The 18,163-nt window shown below is 44.6% G+C and overlaps 1 protein-coding gene across 5 annotated transcripts in view; it reads left to right on the top strand.

The window, feature by feature from the left end:
- Positions 1–4,801: 4,801 nt before the first annotated feature.
- WDR59 (WD repeat domain 59) overlaps positions 4,802–18,163 on the top strand; it is a 43,963-nt gene continuing 30,601 nt past the window's right edge. For 2 of the 5 annotated variants that reach the window (XM_033157423.1, XM_033157427.1), the window contains exons 1-5: positions 4,802–4,905; positions 11,757–11,806; positions 15,076–15,211; positions 16,464–16,549; positions 18,010–18,090. In XM_033157423.1, the coding sequence (XP_033013314.1) occupies positions 4,852–4,905; positions 11,757–11,806; positions 15,076–15,211; positions 16,464–16,549; positions 18,010–18,090 (407 nt within the window). In that variant the 5' untranslated portion in view covers positions 4,802–4,851. Of the gene's footprint in view, positions 4,906–11,756; positions 11,807–15,075; positions 15,212–16,463; positions 16,550–18,009; positions 18,091–18,163 lie in introns of those variants that run through there. The other 3 variants (XM_033157424.1, XM_033157426.1, XM_033157425.1) reach the window with 3 other exon arrangements.

Raw genomic sequence — 18,163 nt, 5'->3', positions numbered from 1 at the left:
GCCTCTTGACCTTGGCTGCACCTAAATATTTCCATTCTGCACAACGCGCAGCATTTGCATGACCCCCTCCTGACAGCACCACACACAGAGGGATAATTCCCACACACAGCTTGATGGGCACATGTGCAAACCCCACCCCCACCCCAACATATATATCAGATCCGCATCAGATGGAATGGCACATGCCTCTTTGTCAATTTGAGCATAGTTGTGCTCCGTGGGCTCCTAACATGAGTTTGGCCAAACTGCGAGAGGCAGTGAAGGATAGGCGTGCCTGGCGTGCTCTGGTCCATGGGGTCACGAAGAGTCGGACACGACTGAACGACTGAACAACAACAACAGTGCTCCGTGGGCGACAACGTATGGGAATAGAAAGAGATGGGCTTGGCCTGGGCAGGCTGCGGGCCGGGTCGTCCTCTTATATACCTGCTGGGATTGACAAGTCATCTGACCCTCACCTGAATCTCATAGCTCGTGGTGCAAGTTTTGCTTGTGCCTAACCATGTGGTAGTGCGGGCTGCAAAGAAACCTCATTTTGCAGCTTGCATTGCGTCTTCTAGTAGTTGTCCAGCGGAGTTATTTCGGACGTTCCAGAGGTTACTGACTCCTATTGTGGGGGAGGGACATTTTTCTTGACTTGATTATTTTATCTTTTTGTAAACTACTTTGAAGTTTTTTACTATCAAGCTATGTAAATTTTTTATGAAATAAATGATTGAAGTCATAAGGAACAAGAGGAGCAGGTTCTCTGATGTTAAGCGATGTTGTTTAATTTGAAGCTATACTGCATTTTACCATACAGCTCCCAGTTACACTCTTCTGTGTCCCTAAGAGGGTTTTGATTTTATGATACTTTCTCTATTTATAGTCCACCTATCTTTCATCAAGGAGCCCAAAAGAAGCATACCTGTTGTCACCCATCCAGATACCAAACAGGCCCAAACCAGCTTAGCTTCACGAACTATGGTGGCTTCCTGTGCCATCTGAACACATCCTAGGTCCTGCCATAGGGAGGGGGGTTGATTCACAGCAAGGGTCCCAGGACTGCTTTGGGTTTCTTTTTTAAAGATGGTTACAAAATAATTTGGTATTTAAAACTGCAGTGAGACTTACTTTCAAGCAAATGTGTACTTGTACTTCATTGCATTACACAAACATTTGTTGTGGAGACTTTTTAAAAAAGCAAATAACAAATAGGAATTTTATAAGCACAAATATAAAACAGTCAGGTTTTTGGAAATGCAAAATGCATATTTAGTTCAGACGGGCAATTGATATTTAGTAAGAATAGCAGGAGGCAAACTGCGGGAGGCAAAACAAAATAAAATAAAAAATTCCTTCCAGTAGCACCTTAGAGACCAACTAAGTTTGTTCTTGGTATGAGCTTTCGTGTGCATACACACTTCTTCAGATACGGGAGGCAGTGAAAGATAGGTGTGCCTGGCGTGCTCTGGTCCATGGGGTCACGAAGAGTCGGACACAACTGAACGACTGAACAACAACAAGAAGAAGAATAGCGAAAAATAGCAAAGCTAAGTAATTGACCAGCTATATAGGCGCTCCTGAGTTTTAGGCTGCAATTCTATACCCTCTTCCTAGGAAGTCAATCCCATTGTTCTTAATGGGAGTTTTTGTGTAGACTTGTATAGGATTGCACTATCATGTGTGGTGTGAAACATTGGGTGGGAGCAAGGACAGAAGATGGCCCTCTTGGCCTTTGAAAATGGAGTTCATACATATCCCACACATTTCTTGAACACTTTCTTCTTTTCTAGTACTAACGTACACACACAAGTACACAGAATCAATTATTATTTATATAGCGCCACTATCACCCCCCCCCCGGAAGATTACATTCTTAAGATGAAGCCATAGATGTATAACCTATCCTGTTCTACCCCCATACTTTTTGCACTTCATTTTGTATTGTGCTCCTTGTATATATTCTCAAATTTCATCTAGCATTGCTCTGCAGTCCCGTAGCAAGGACACAGCCATCCTGTCCAGTGTTTTTAGAGGAGTCTCATAAAGTGCAACCACACTGGCAATTATGCTAAAACGGGTGGGCAGATGTCCCAGCTTGCAAATTCTACATCATTTTTCACTATAACCTCAAGTGGACTTCAGATGCTGGACTACAACTCCCATCATCTGTGACCATTGACTATGCTGGCTGGAGCTAATGAGAGAACTCCAACAAGATGTAGGGATCAGGTTCACTTCCCCTGACTTACAATTTTGTGCCCAGGAACTAGGGTATCAGAACTGAATTAAGTGTCTTTCCATACATCTGATGCCCCCCGACTTTGTTGGTTTCAACAGTGGGGAGTCCAGAGGTCATTTTGGGGCTGTTATGAGTCAGAATCCTTGCTGATCTACTTTATATCTACCTTCTGCCTAGTCCTGCCCAAGTCAACTATGATGGCCGGTCTCCCAGATTTGTTTAGTAGACCCCAGAACTTTAGGGCCAGAGTGTGAATGCATAAAGGACCAAATTCTGTCCAGCAAATTCACAGTGAGTTGCATAAAGCGCTCTGTACAGAAGGTAAGAAAGGGATTCTGCTAAAGCTGTGCCTAACAGTGCTGGTGGCAGAGAGGGAACCCACCTTTTGTCTGTTTTCCCAATGATCTTATTCCAGGCTCACTTCCGTGCCCGAGGGCTCTAAAAATAGCCACTGACACACATAGCAGAAAAGCTAGAGAGCTCATCTAGCTGGTTGGGAATCTCACCTGATGCAAAGGAAGCGAGCTTGAACCTGTATATTTATATTCAGGCCGATAGGCTTGCAGCCCAACATCCAATGATAGGGTTGCTCTTTGGAGTACACCTAGTTGTAGAAAGTTGTGGAAATGGATTGTCCACTTCCACAGCTGCCATCCGCGTGCAGAACCTCATTTTCTTTTTATAGGGCACTTCACTTCCCAGCCTGCAACTTTTTTTAGTGGGATTCCGTCACTTACTGGCAAATTCAGGCAGTGCAATTGCAGTTGGTTGGGAGGTCTTGTGCAATAAACCTGCTTCCCTCAAAAGATCAGACTTTTTTGAGATAAGGAAAGTGATGGGGAAAATCTCTGGAAAGTGCAGGCTAACATTTGCTTGACACACCATACATTTAGTGCACAGTTAAAGCACATTACTTGCCCAAAAGAATTCTGAGAACACTTACTTGTTCAGGGTGCTGAGAATTGTAGCTCTGCGGAAGGCAAACTATAGTTCCCAAGGTTATTTGAGGGAAGCCATGTGCTTTAAATGCATGGTGTGTACACAGCCACTGCCTAGCACCCCCCAAAATGGCCGATTGCTCAGTAAGTGACCAACGTTGTCTGGCCTCCTTTGCAAACAAATCAGGATGAATCCTCCATGAACAGGAACACCCATAATCAGCTTGTGGAATTCATTGATCGAAGTAAACATTCAATGGTTTTTAACACAGTAACCATGTGCAGCAGCAGTAAGTCAGTGTTGGCCCCGCAACATTGGACATTAGCATATAACACTTTAAATCCCTCTTCTCCAGCGTGAACCATAACCAGGGGGGTAGTTAGGGGGTGGCCCAATGGATCTCAACCCCAGATCTTTTGCTGCTCAATCTTCTCATTTGCCTGCTTTTGAAACTTAATTCTTTTGCTTATAGAGCAGCTGCGCCCACTCCAAAGCCGCCTACTATCTTAACATCTCAGAGGCATCTACAGGGTGGAGCTCCTACGAGCAATTTTTATTCTTAATACTCTAATAGTAAGCCCAATTTCAGGTTTTCTTTGCGGGGTGAGGCCGACACTGCTGTAACATAAAACAGCTCTTCTATTGGAGTTTTGTTGCTGTAGATAGCAGGTCTATCTCAGAACCCTTTTCAACTGTTAGGACAAATCAATGTAAAATAAGCCTGCTACAGTGTACCTGTAATATGAACATACTTTTACTGCATCTTTCTGTGCTGGAAGGACATAAGAATATAAGAAATGCTTGCTGCGCACCACCAGGCAAGTGGCCCATCTTGTCCCACATCCTGTTCTCACAATGGCCAACGACATGCCAACCAGATTTGAACCCGAGGGCGCTCTCTCCTGCTGCAATTCCCAGCAACTTGTTTTCAAGACGCAGGGGCTTCAGCAGTGTAGGCAGAGCATAGCCATTGTGGCTTGTAGCCATTGGTAGCCTTATCCCACATGAATTTGTTCAGTTCTCTTTTAAAGCCTTCCACTGTTCCACATACCCGAGTTGCGTAAGACCAAATATCTGAAACCGCATAACACAGCTTCCAACGAACCTGTGAAATCGTGTTGGGCTTCTCACCCCCCCCCCCCCGCCCAATGTGATATTGTTTTATTGCCTAGAAATCATGCTGTTTAATTGGCTTCTTTATTGGTTGTCGAGTTCAGCCATTGGCTGGGGTATTAAAATGTTACAAACCGCTTTGGATGAGCTGGCACAGGAAAGTGGCTTTAAGAGACCAATTAACAAATTAAGAAATATGCGGAAACGAGCTTCTGAGCATGCCGCAAGTACACCCCCTCCCAACCTGCCTCAACACATGATCTGGCTTCCACAAGATGTGACTTCCTTAGCCCTTGCAATTTAAGAAACTGAATATTGTCTCCACGTATTTTTAAACCCCACCCAGTCCCAAAACGAGAAGCAAGGGAAGGCTGCATTTTATTTTATTGGAGGAGACGGTGCAGGGGGTGGGGTGGGGCGCCGGAGCGTATAAAACGCTACAGGCGAGCCCCACGCTCTTCCTCAGGCTTCCTTAAGATTGGACTACATTTCCCGGCAGGCCTCGCGCGCGATGCGCGTTGCGTCACGCCCGCCAGCGGCGTCCCTTGCTCCAGCTGCTTCCTGGGCAGTCCAAGATGGCGGCGCGCTGGAGTAGTGAGAATGTTGTGGTGGAGTTTCGGGACTCGCAGGTAACCGTGTCTCTTCGGCTTGTGCCGAAGCGGGATTGCCGGCGGGGCTTTTATTTTGCGGTCTCTTTCTTCCCACACAAGTTTCTTCTTTGGGAGGGGAGGGGAGCAGCTGTCTCCCCCTCTGTTCCTTCCCACCTACCACCCATGGGTGGGGTGCACCCATGTCCCTTGACGCGTCACACGGGGTGGGGGGCGTCCTCTGGTGTAGTTGGGGCGCCTCTCCTTTCTTCGTGGTTTGCTGAAGAGGGCTGGCTTCACCTCAACTGAAAACTTCAAAATCCAGTTTTAGGCAACACCTTTCTTTGTCAGGCCAACCAAAATGCTGCCAAAAAATAAAAAAAAAATCGAGTTCTGCAGAACTGCTCAGACTTGAGGGCAAGCCCAAGTGTATGTGTGTGTATAGGGAGTTTTTAAGAACATAATTTCTTAAGCGTGGCTGTGTTAAGACTGCTGTAGTCAAGGTCTAAGAGTCCTGTGGTCACCTAAGAGGCCCATTTATTTACAGTAGTTATATACCACTTTTTAGGCAGACCTCACAAAGCTCTCAACATCAACATAAGATTGTTACAACAAGCATTTTTTAAAGGTACAATAGAATGGAAAAGGCAACTTGTTTAGAAAAAGAGCAATATGAGGGGTTTTCAAATGGTAGTGTGAGCTTAGTTTGTATTTAGTGTTTATATTATACTGTACATTGCTTTGAGATGCTTTTCTACAAGGTCATGAATAAGCTTAATAATAACCTTATTTTTTCTGATGTTGGATACCAGGGGTATTTTGATTAGGGGTGGATTATCCAATACGCTAATGAGGTCTGTAAAATTTTGCAGGCCTACTAATTTTTCTCAAAGTATTTGCCAGCTTAAGGGACATTCAGGGCCCATGTTTTCATAACATCAGGTCAAAGGCCAAACTAGTCTAGCATCTTGTTCTCCTAGTGGTCAACGTGATGCCCCAAAGGGAAGCCTGAAAGCGGGACCTGAGTGCAACAGCAACTCTTCTCACTTGGGATTCCCAGCAGCAGACATTGGACAGTGGAGGTAGAACAAGTAAAAGAACTAACTTCAAAATTATGCAACAAATAAGGTGCTGTTTTTGATAATGGTGCTGATATTAAAGAAAAGGTGTTTTTATTTTTCTTCACTCATCTCCTTAGAAAGGCTCAATTGTGGTTATTAAAACATTATATACTTTGATTTGTAGAACAGCAGCAAAAAAGATTATTAAGCGCTCTGACCAAAACCTCAGCAATTTTCAGGTGGTCCACCAAAAAAAATCATTGTATTGCAGCATAAGCTTTTGTGGAATGAAGCCCTCTTTTCAGGAAACTTACGCCATGGTAAATAGTTTTGTTAGCGTTTAGTGCTACAGGACCCACCTGTCTCCTTCTCCCCCACAAGAAACACCCTGGTGTATCATGTAAATGAGTCATCTAGGCAAGCATCCTCACAATAGCCAACCTGCAGTCTCTGGAATTAATTAGGCCTGGCCCAAGTCCCAGGCTGGTCTGTGAAACCATTCCCTGCAAACCTTGCTGATCATCATATGCAGGCACTGGGGAAGATATTTCCTGCATTGTTACAAAATACAATTCCTCAGGAAAGAGAAACAAGCCTCCCTCTCCCTGCCTCTGGAACAGTAGGTGTTTCAGCCATTGACAGCATGTGATTCTTGACTCTGTGTTTCTTTGAAAAGTGGTGGGGGAAAGGACAGGTGTTTTTCAGAGTCCTCTAAGTCAGGGTTAGGGAGCATGTGGCTCTCTAGATGTTGGAATTGGATTCCTACTGGTCCCAGCCAGCATGGCCTGCGGTCATGGATGATGATGTTAGTTCATAGAATTATAGAACTGTAAGGTTGAAAGGGATCCTGAGGATCGTCCAACCCCTGTTATGCAGGAATATCGGCTAAAGCATCCATGACAGATGGCCATCCAACCTCTTCTTAAAAAAATTCCAGTGAAGGAGAGTCCACTACCTTCCAAGGGAGACTGTTCCACCGTCAAACAGGTCTTGCTGTCAGAGAGCTCTTCCTGATGTTTAGTCAGAATCTCCTTTCTTCTTGTTGCTGTTGGCATCTGTCTGTCTCAAGACAAGAGACAATGGAAGAGTGTGCCGTTGGGGTGAAGTCAAACTGTTGGATAGTTATTTCCTGTGGCTGTAGAGGCCAATACATGCTTTATTGCAGCTGGGGCAGATGAGGGTATCCAGTTTCACTGTTACAAATGCAGCATGGTGTTTCTTCTCTCTGCTCCTCCCAGTGGTCATTTCTCGTCTGGTCACTGCTGTGGGTATGTGACCTGACTCCAGGCACTGTGGTCATCTACAAGGAATTTTCACATAGCGGGGTTAATGTTGCTGGCCTTCATGTCATGTTGTTTCTTGTTGTAGTCCAACAACATCTGGAGAGCCACAGGCTCCCCATTCCTGCTGTATGGAGTCTACCAGATGTTTCTGTGGCCACTCATGATGCTACTTCTTTCGGCAGATAGTATCACTTACTTCCAGCCCCGAGACCTCTTAAGCCAGGGACAGTAACTGTTGAAAGTTTATTCAGCTGTGAATAATGTTCCCTTGTCTACTCCCCTTACTGGTGTTGTTGCCAAGGGGGAATATAGCTCTCCCATCTCCCAACAGGATACTGGGCTTCTGCTTACCGGTATCAGCTAGATGGATGGGTTTCTATTTTGGGCAGAGGGTAAAGAAGCTTCCTTTTTCCAATAGTGGTAGTTTTTATTAATTCATTTCTGAAGCTGTTATTATAGAGCTGCAATAATAGTTTTGCAGCTAAAATGAGACCCTTTACCAGTGTGTTATCTCTGTACCACCTGAAAATTCTATTTGTAATGTGCTCAACTTGTACAGCATCCTTGTACAGTAAGTTGCCTTCATTTCCATCTTGTAGATGGTGAACTGATTGCAGTCTGCTGTTCAGTTTCAAAAAATCAAAAGCATGTAATGTGAGAACTGAATTTACACAAAGATACAGTGATCTGCCGTACTGATTGGTTTAAAAATAGTGTTGAGGAAATTAACATTTGTAGTTAAGGCTTCCTGAATATTGGATTGTTGTATTGCCATAGGCAGTTTCTGTGACTATAGCTTGCTCATGCTAATTTATTCTATACAACTGTTGGGGAGTGCCACTTCTAAAGTAATGTAAAGTAAGTGTACTTGTGTTTCTTATAAAGAGATTGAAGGCATGCTGCACTTAACCAGTGCCTACTTTCAAAGCTGACTGGTGGAAACAGAATCTTCGTCACCATCTAGCATGCATCCTTCTTGGCAGCTGTGTCATATCTCATGTTCCATTGTGGAGTCAGTTTATTTCTCTGTCTATACCATTTACTGGGACCCACAAGTGCATGGGTAGGCAAACTAAGGCCCAGGGGCTGGATCTGTCCCAATCGCCTTCTAAATCCGGCCTGCAGATGGTCCTGGAATAAGTGTGAATAGAGTAGAATGTGTCCTTTTATTTAAAATGCATCTCTGGGTTATTTGTGGGGCATAGGAATTTGTTCATATTTTTTTTCAAAATATAGTCCAGCCCCCCACAAGGTCTGAGGGACAGTGAACCAGCCCCCTGCTGAAAAAGTTTGTTGACCCCTGCACAAGTGGAAGCAGTGCTGTTGCTATTGAGTTTTGCTTATGGGCTTCCCATAGTCTATCTGATTGACCTCTGTGAGAACAGGATGCTAGACTAGATGGGCCTTTGGTCTGTTCCAACAGGGCCTTTTTTACATACTTTAAAAGGTTACATTTAGTGTTGGAAGAAGCACAGACTAAACATGCCCTTTCGTCATTTTGCACTTCAGCACTTTTGTATCTGACTGCAGCAGACAGTACTTGACAGGGATTTTGGACAACTCTGTTTAACCTGCCCAGGCTTAGATGAGACCCATGCAGGGTGTGTGCTCTTTGCAGAATGGTTCATGGTACGGGAACTTCTGTCCTCTTTTTCTACTTGAAATGAGGCTTAAGTGTGCAACTAGGAGCATGAGAAGAGGCAAGTATAAATAAATAAAAATAAAATATCTCTCCTACACATCCTACAAAACTCTTGAATGCGTGTGAATGCTCCCTGTGTGGAAGCCCCTCATTCCAGAATACTACTGTTGTGGGAACAAATTCATTACCTAGAACAGTGTTTTTCAACCTTTTTTGGGCAAAGGCACACTTGTTTCATGAAAAAAATCACGAGGCACACCACCATTAGAAAATTTTAAAAAAATTAACTCTGTGCCTATATTGACTATATATAAAGTAATTCTCTTGAATTTTTCAATTTTTCCCACGGCACACCAGGCAACATCTCGCGGCACACTAGTGTGCCGCGGAACAGTGGTTGAAAAACACTGACCTAGAATAATGGATATATCTACTGAGGAGTATCTGTGCAGTATGTTATGGAATAAGAGAGGCAAACTCTCTTCCTGAAAGGCTTTTCAAGTGCAGCATCCCCCATACATAAGTCACAATACTTTTCTGCACATAAACTGGAGGGGGGATGGGAGTAGTTAAAAACTTCGTGGAAATATGTGTGCAGATGGTGTACTAATATATTTTTTACTAGGATTAGGATGGTGGTCAGTTGACTATTATTTGTCAGTATTTGATTGCAGCAAAGTATGCAATGAAGCCTTTTTAATTGCATCATGATGACATCTGATAGTATAGACCAGCATGTGGGATCCTTGCTTGTTGCTTCCTAGTCTTCCAAGACTCTAGGAGTAAATGAGCACACATTTATGCTATTGAGAAACAAATACCCTGAGGACCCTTCAATCGAAAGGTGGGGTACACAAACATTCAAAAGAGATAACAATCTCAATCAGGAAAGACCATGCAGGGACCACATGGATAACAGCAATTGGATTTCTGCTTTCCAAGCAGTTGGGCTCTCAGAACAGAGATATGTGAATCTTTTGAGTGGAATTTGCAGCAAACCTACAAATTGTCACTGAGCTGCTGGAGTCCTGTAGTGGCTCCAGATTCCTTGCAAGCGTTGCAGCTGCTTCAGTGCAAGTCTGCTAGCAGGTATTTCTATAATGGGAGCAATTATGGATGCCCCAAGGACCCACTTGAAGGAGATTCTGCTGTTGTTTGGCTCTGGGCAGCCTTTCAGAGGTCATGAAGAAATTTTTCCCAGAAGGCCAAGCCCTTTAGGCATTTTCTGATGCTGGAATTTCTCCTTCCAGAACTGAGCTAATCTTTCTCTCCATTCCTCCCAACAGCTGTTGTGTTTACCTACTGACCTAGTCTGTCACATTGACAGCGTAAAAGCACAGCAAGGAGAGGCTGGAAAGGCAAGCGTTTCATCTGCTTCTAATCACTTGCTGCCTTTCATGGTGTTTCTCTTTCATTTCAAGGTAGTCTGATTGCTATCGGGCAGTGCAATATGCTTGCAGATCAAGTGCTTTTATTAAAACAAGTTTACTGAGTTTGCATTGCAGGCTCATCCCATTTGTCTGTGCCTTTCTGGGAAAAGTACTACCAAAACACTGTAGTAGCTGCTCTTTACCTGTCTTGATTCACTGCCAATTTGCAGCAAAGCAGTTGGGGTGCAGGATGTGATCCTTGTTAGGTAGATACCGAGTTAAGCCACTGATGCATCTAGCTTAGTATTGTCTACATTGACTGACAGTGGTTCTCCAGTCTGAGATGGGTCTTTACGCAGCACTGCCTGGAGACACCTGGGACTGAACCTGGGACCTACTGCATGCTTTACCACGGAGCTACTATCCTAGGTCTTACTGGTGGACTCAGAACTTGGACTCCAGTATTGACTTGCTTGTTGGGATTAAAAGCTTTATGCTAAATTTCACTACAGCACCCAAATAGAAGTCGGGTTACTGGTTTGAAGACGAGGTAGCACAGCAGAGCTCTAGCCTTAAGCTAAAGTGTTGACCAAATGATTGACCCCCCCCAAAAAACCCTCCCTTTTTGAAGAGTAGGGCAGGTATTTTGGATGAGCTGTAGTTGCTGAACAGTCTTCAAGGGGAGCACGTTGCAGCAATCCTGCCTTGAATTTGCCGGTCTTGGATAACTGGCAAAGCTATCTCTTTCCTGGGGTAGGGGGTCGACACAGTGTATTATGCTTAGTTTTAGAAGGTCATTCCTGCCACTCAGGCTGTTAGAGTCTCAAGGGATAAAGGCAAATCAAATAGCATTCCCAGGCTGCATACCAAAGCCTTTAGCAATTTTAGGTTTTACGATATGTCCTGTCTACTACAAGTTCTTATCACAGGCTATTCCATTGTGCTTGTGTGTGTATTTTGGTTTGCAAATATGTTTGTTTTTTCAGTGCTCCTGAAAAAGGTTGTTTTCAACCAAAATTACGTAATCCTTTTTAGTACCATTTTGCTGCCCTTCCTTTTTCTTTGCTTCCATTACTTAAGTGGAACCTGCAAAACGGGGACAAAACCCCCTTTGGTGTGAAGAGGGGCTGCTGCCCTTTAAATTGGGTGTGCTTAGATTTAAGGATACTGAGTATATATTTTTAAATCTCAGTATCTTTGGAGCTGGTGATTTATGCATTTGCAGGCAAGAGCTCACTTGCCTCCCCCTCTGCTCTAAAATAAGCTCCTTTCCTTAGAATGCAACCCTACTCGTGCCCATGTGAGGTAAATCCTGTTGTCAGTGGGACTTACTCTCTAGTAAATGTGTGTAGCTCTCCTTCCTAATTGTGTGTTTAATCAGGTTTATTTCATCCCTGTCAAGTTGACTCTAGTGATCTCTTTTCCCCTTCACCAAATGTTCCAACTTAACATTCTCTTTCCCCCCCTAAGCAATGGATGTATTGACAAGCTAAGCTAATGTGAGGGACCTTATTTCTTTCTTTCTCCTATTTTGCAGGCAACTGCAATGTCCGTGGACTGTCTTGGGCAGCATGCAGTGCTTTCTGGGTGAGTGCCAACACCTTTGGGATAGAATTGCAGTTAGCCCTGGCAGCTGCTGGACTAGTCCTTGAAGGTGGACGTGGAGGGAAGACGGACACATCTTCTTGGGTTGATGCAAGGGTCCTGCTCTTCCTCTTCCTAGTGTTTCACATTCTCAGTGGGGCAGAGGAGAAGAGATTGATAGCATAAGCTCAAGCACCAAAAGCATAAAGACTCCTCCTGGATCTGACTCTAGGATCTGTTCAGTCTAATGTCCTGTTTTCATGACTGGCCATCCAAAAGCCTCTTCTGCGAATCTGGGAAACAGAGCATGAAGGCAACCCCCACCCCACCCCACTCCACTGATTGCTGTCAGGGTGTCCTATTTAGAAGCACACTGTCTCTCAAGGTGGAGGCTCTATTTAGTTGTCGTGGGCTAATAGCCTTTGATAAGACCTAACCTCCTTGAATTTGTACAGACATGCCTTCCCCAGTCTAGCCCCTTCCACAGGATTTGGGCTACAGTTCCCATCAGCCCCAGCATCATACGCCCATGATAGCTTGGGACAATGGGAGTTGTAGTCTGAAACTTCGAGGTGGGGGAGGTGGTTGTAAACTTTAAAAAAAAAACTCTTACTAACCTTTACCACACCTTGTGGCAGTGAATTCCATATGTCAATTATATGTTGTATGAAGAAAGACTTTGTTCATGCTGAGTCTATGCCATATTTTCCCTCCCAGCAGATTTTTTAATGAGATGCAATATATTTTGGCAAAGTCTTAAAAATTTTTTTTTTTAAATTGAAGCACAGGTCGCTGCTCAGATCCAAAATCATGAGGCCTTGACTTCTGAGTCTTACACTTTGCCTCTCCCCACACTGCTTCTTTTCCATGTTGCTGATGTTTGAAGCCTTGCTCAGTCTTATCCCTAATCCAATCTTGCATGTATTCAGCTCTGTTCAGTGACCTTTAACTTCTGCTGATCTGATTATCTGATGTCCTCCTGCTTGTGTGTTTTCCAAAATCTAACCTTCATGCTTCTTTTCATCCTTGTCTGCTGTTTCTTTCCCTAATGCCCTAAGCAGACATTAGTTCTCTATATGTAGATGTGGACTGATTGCATTTGCACCAACCCTGCTCCTCCTGCCCCCTCCATACCAGGTCAGGGCATCAAAAAAATTTGAAATTAGTAAGAGGAGAAACAAAAGAGGATGCCTTCACTCTAGTGTGGCTGCCCTTTATTTCATACACAGCTCAACAAGATACCAACATAAACCCTCCAACAGCATAGAATCCCCTTACGCGCGCGCGCGCACACACACACACACACCCCTCACTTCAATCAATTGAATGCAACCAACCATGCCCTGGGCTCCCCAATCTCTCTCACTACCAACGAAAATTAATAAACGAATAGATGCAGAACTTATCCACATGACAGTGACACAAAAACCCTGCACATACACTATGCAAAAGAAGAAAAAAATCATTGCCCCCTTCTTTCTCCCACCTCTCTCTCCCCACTTTTCTCCCCCCCCCAAAACCCCCTCACAATGCCTATGATAGCTGTATCTCACACCAAATGTAGATAGGACTCTGTGAACTGAAAACGGAGGTGCTATATATACCTTTGCTATCCATGAAAATCTTTCAATAAAAACAATAAGGAAAAAAGGAAAAAAGAACTTAGAGTTTACTGGCAGAGTATCTGAACAAAGTTGGTGCAGCTTTGCACCCAGCCGTTCCCCAGGTTGTCTCTAAATCAGTCTCTGGACATTTACTCTGCATGGGAGTTCATGCCTGCTCCTTCTTGCCTTCCCAGAGTGATATTTCGTAACTCTCATTGTATATTTTGATGTGACAACATTATCCTTGTGGTAAATGTTCTATTCAAATGCGTCTGCCCCTGATGGAATGCAGTGCTTATCATCTGGAGGCAAGCTTATTTTCAGTGAGTATACCTTAGATGGTGAATGCCAGCTTTTGCCATGTGTTCAAATTAATTTTTTTATTAAGTAAAGGCTGGCATGATCGAATCACATTGTGGTCAAACATCTGAGATTGATTTCAGCCTCTCAAGACAGGCAAGCATCTAAATTGTGACCTAGTTCTTGCAATCCACAGACGAGGCAGTAAATCTGTTTCAGGATGACTGGTGTGATTTCATCTAACTGAAAGGCTGCTTCTTCCATACAGGTTTTTTTTTTTAAGCCCCATGCATAGAGTTGGTAGGGATCATTCTCCTTGACTTACTAGTTTGCATGGAAAGAGCATTCAGTCATGTCAGCTCCACCTGTAGTCTGAAGTGATACACACCAGACACATGTTTACACTCCCTTCCTTTCTTTGCAGAAACTAGGCCGACATCCTGACTGAGAAAGGAATGTTGGACATAGTTGTCTCCATATCATATTCTGTGATATTTTTAAGCCTCTTGGGAGGCATTCCATGGTGGTGGATCTAGCTGCCCTCCCTGTCAGTCTCTCACTGGCGCAATGTCACACACCGTGTAGGACTTTGTGTCTTTGAGCCGTCTGGCCGTGTAGCCTTACATTGCTGTCAGCCAGCGCCTCCATCAGTCCCTTGGAGGAACCAGGCCAGCCACAAGCCTGGTGTCCAACTAAGGCAGTCTGCATTAGCCTGGCCTGGAATATGTCACATAGGATTTTGCTGTTGTGAAGTTCTGCAGCAGCAAAGTTAATGTCCTCTTGTTCACGGCTGACTTTAATTTGCATCTCTTTCACTTTAAAGTTTCACAATTTATATCTCAGAGCCAGTGTAGGGTTGCGGTTGGAGTGCTGAGCAAGGAGGCCCAGATTCAAGTCTTTGGTCATGGCTGTGAAGCTTAACAAGAGATGCTGCGTGGTTCTCGCTCAAGCTCATGGACCTTACAGAGCTGTTGTCATGATGAAACAAGGGAATCTATCTGCTGGTTCCCAATGCTCTGGTGTGGCTGAGTAGCAGAATCCCATCAAGCTTAGCTTGTTTGCCAGGGGCTGGGGTAATTGGGAAGAAAGTTTATCTCCAGCCTTGAATTAAGTGGCTGCCACCCATTGCTTTCATGGAAAGTCTGAGCTGTTCATGGGAGCAAAATCTGCCCTCCGCGCATGATGGAGTGTAGCTTAGCCCATTTTGATCAGCATCGATAAAGATTCACCCCTCCCCTGGGCAGTTCCAGAAACAAGATGGAGTTTGTAGGTGATTGACTGTGCTGTATTCTTCTGGTGCAGCAACTCACAGGCTGGTTCCAATGTAATGCTGCTGATTTCTTCTTTGTGTGTGTCTGTCTCTTGCAGGCGCCGCTTCCTCTACATTGTTAACTTAGATGCACCTTCTGACGGCCACCGCAAGATCTCGCGCCAGAGCAAGTGGGACATAGGAGCTGTGCAGTGGAACCCGCATGACAGTCACTCACACTACTTTGCTGCGTCGGTATGCTCCATGCTGGCCCTGATCCTGTGATTACATTTCCTTCCAATTGGATCCCAGGAGTGCAACAAATCTGTCCAACTAGCTTGTGGGAATGGGGCTATGTTAGTGTTCAGAGTCCCACCTTTCCGCACATGGTACCCTAAACGGAAATAACAGTAGCAACAATCATGTTTATTCCACACACCCCTTTACTCTGCAATCAACCTGCAGTAATCAGCCCCTTTCAGTTCTTGGGACAGGCTGCTTGAATTCCACAGAACTTCTTGGAAGCTTGCCCACATCTGGCCCTTTCCAGTGTTACACATAAAAACACACATTCAGCTCTCTTCTAGCCACCTGCCTCCAAGTATTTTAAACATTTGGTGAGGGAAATGTAACATTAGACATGGTCCCAAGTCGTGTGTGTGTATGTGACCAGGACATCTTCATTCATGGACAGGGATTGGAGGCAGCACAGTTAATGACTCAATATTGCCCCTTTTATCCTGTCACTCAGGATGCTTTAAGGGTTTTCAGTGGAGTTGTTGCATTGGGTGTTCTTACAAATGCTAGCTTTTCTTGGTTCTGTGAAAAGTTAAACATGTTTTCTGGTGGGAAAGGGTGCTCCTCTTTCTCAAGATGGTCATCCAGATGATTTGCAGTCATAAGAACATAAGAAAAGAATAAGCGTCTGAAGGGAAACAAACCATAAGCCCAGTTTTGAGCAGGAAATGAGTGGAGCAAAAGCTTTTCAGCAGTTCACATGCTGCTTGTTCATGTTAAACCATAGGTGTTTTTTTTTTAAACGATGGTTTCATGTGATGTGTGAACCAAAGCACAACTTGTTTATGTTAAACTTTATTTGATGATCAAGGCAACTAACAAACTTCAGAATCAGTAAAGCATTCTGAGGATCAAAACGAACCAGCAAGCCATTAAAAACAGATGAGGTGGTGTAAATAAAGGAGAACTTAAAGCAGCCAAATCAGTTCTCGTAAGTTGTCTTGCATCATTTAGGAAAAATTAAAAGGGTGGTGCATTGATGCATCTCTGTGGGGATTTCATTTCAGACTCTTGGGGGTGTGGTGTGGCTGGGAGGGAGGAAGAGCTGTTGTAGCAAAGATGCTGGCAAGCTAGTTTCTCTTGTTGACGTGCTCCAGAGCAGGGCCTTTTAAAGGGTGGTGGAGTGTTCTAGTGCTAGGGAGCACTTCTGTAGCTACATAGCACTCTGCTGCCCGTGTTGTGGCTTCTCATGTCTTCTGTTTAATTTCAGAGCAACCAACGAGTTGACCTGTATAAATGGAAAGATGGTAATGGGGAAGTTGGCACTTCCTTGCAAGGGCACACACGTGTGATCAGGTACGGCCCTGGGGAGCCCTAGCGCACTCCATTGTCATGCGGGCCAGTGAGCCTTGCACACTGGCTCATGGTGTTGGGAATTTCAGTCCTGATGTGATGAGCTTGATGCTTGGACCCTCTCTGAAGCCCCCCTTTTGGCCCTCCCTGCTTGGAGTGCATGAAGTGCTTCAGTCACTGCTGCAGTAACTTTGAGCTCATAGAATCATAGAGTTGGAAAGGATCCTGATCTAGTCCAACCCCCTGCAGTGGTGGAGTATGGAGCTGTCCCTTATTGGGATCAAACTTGCAACCTTGGCATTATCAGCACCACAATCTAACCAGCTGTCTGCGGACATGTCCAGATACTCCAGCTTAGCAAATCCTAAGTTTGTCTGGACATATTTTCAATATTCATGCAGTGAATTAGAGGGAGAAGAAGATTAAGCATCCCCCTCTCATCCTGATTAAATGATGGTCTCAGCAACAGGGTGTTTTTCTCTGGTGGGCTGGAACTCCCTTAGTCCCCAAAGCTGTGCTTTTCAAACTTTCTACCTCTTTGCATGCCAGTTTGTTTTCTGTGAAACTGCTTTGCATTACGGAGGATTCAGAAGAATATTCCAGGACACAAATTCTGTTGGGAGCTGGGGTAGCCTAAGGGCTAAGGGACTGGGCTACAGCTCATGAAGTCTCCATTTTGAATCTCACCTCTGCCATGAGCTCGATAGGTGACCTTAGGCAAACAGCACTCTTGGTAACAACCTCCCTATTTGAAATATGGCTAATAATAATAAGCATGATACAAATGTTAAGCAATATTGCTCTTTCTGTGGCTGTGTTATAGGGAGATCTCAGTAGTAGTGGGCTAGCTGTTTTTCAGGGACACTGTTTGCCATCATAGATCTTGTTTCTGTAGAACCTTCTGCTCCAGGGCTGTGGTGGGGAACATCTTTAAGCCCATGGGCAATTTTGTGGGATGAGGTGGACACATTCCAGTGGTGGATGGAACCAGGGGTAAAAGTGGGTGGATCAGCAGGTGTGACTCCTGCCTTTTGTACAATGTGCTACATTCCAGCCACACAAAAGTGAGAGTTTCACACACACACACACACACACACACACACACTTCCATCCTCCAAGAGGTATTATATTTTAAGGAGACATTTTAGCCAAACCAAAGCACTCTGGGAAGGGGGAGCTCCCTTTGGCCCATGGGTTGGAGGTTCCCTACCTCTGCCCTAGAGAAACACAGTGGCCAGTAAAATGAGCAAAGGGCATGTAGCTAAAGCTCCCTGGATGGCACCTTCTGTCTTTGGAAAAGCTGGTCTTTGGAGCTGTGAAACTGGGCCAATGGGGCATTGTGTTAAGAAGGCAACGAACAAGAGAATTACTAATGTCCATGCAGGGTCTGGTGTTTGCAGCTGTCCAAGATAGATCCCTCTTGCTGATGCTCCCTCCACTTCCCTTGTTTGCAACTTTTCTAGTGATTTGGACTGGGCACTATTTGAGCCGGACCTGCTGGTTACCAGTTCGGTTGACACGTACATCTACATCTGGGATATCAAGTAAGTGCAGAGCCACCTTGGGGAAGATACTGCTGGTCTTTGTGGGAGCAAATTCCCGTGTGGCACCTTGGAC

This window comes from Lacerta agilis, chromosome 8 (genome assembly GCF_009819535.1).
Source record: "Lacerta agilis isolate rLacAgi1 chromosome 8, rLacAgi1.pri, whole genome shotgun sequence".
NCBI lineage: Eukaryota > Metazoa > Chordata > Lepidosauria > Squamata > Lacertidae > Lacerta > Lacerta agilis.
The sequence above is the reverse complement of the archived record's forward strand: the minus strand, read 5'-3'. Positions and strand labels throughout refer to the sequence as shown.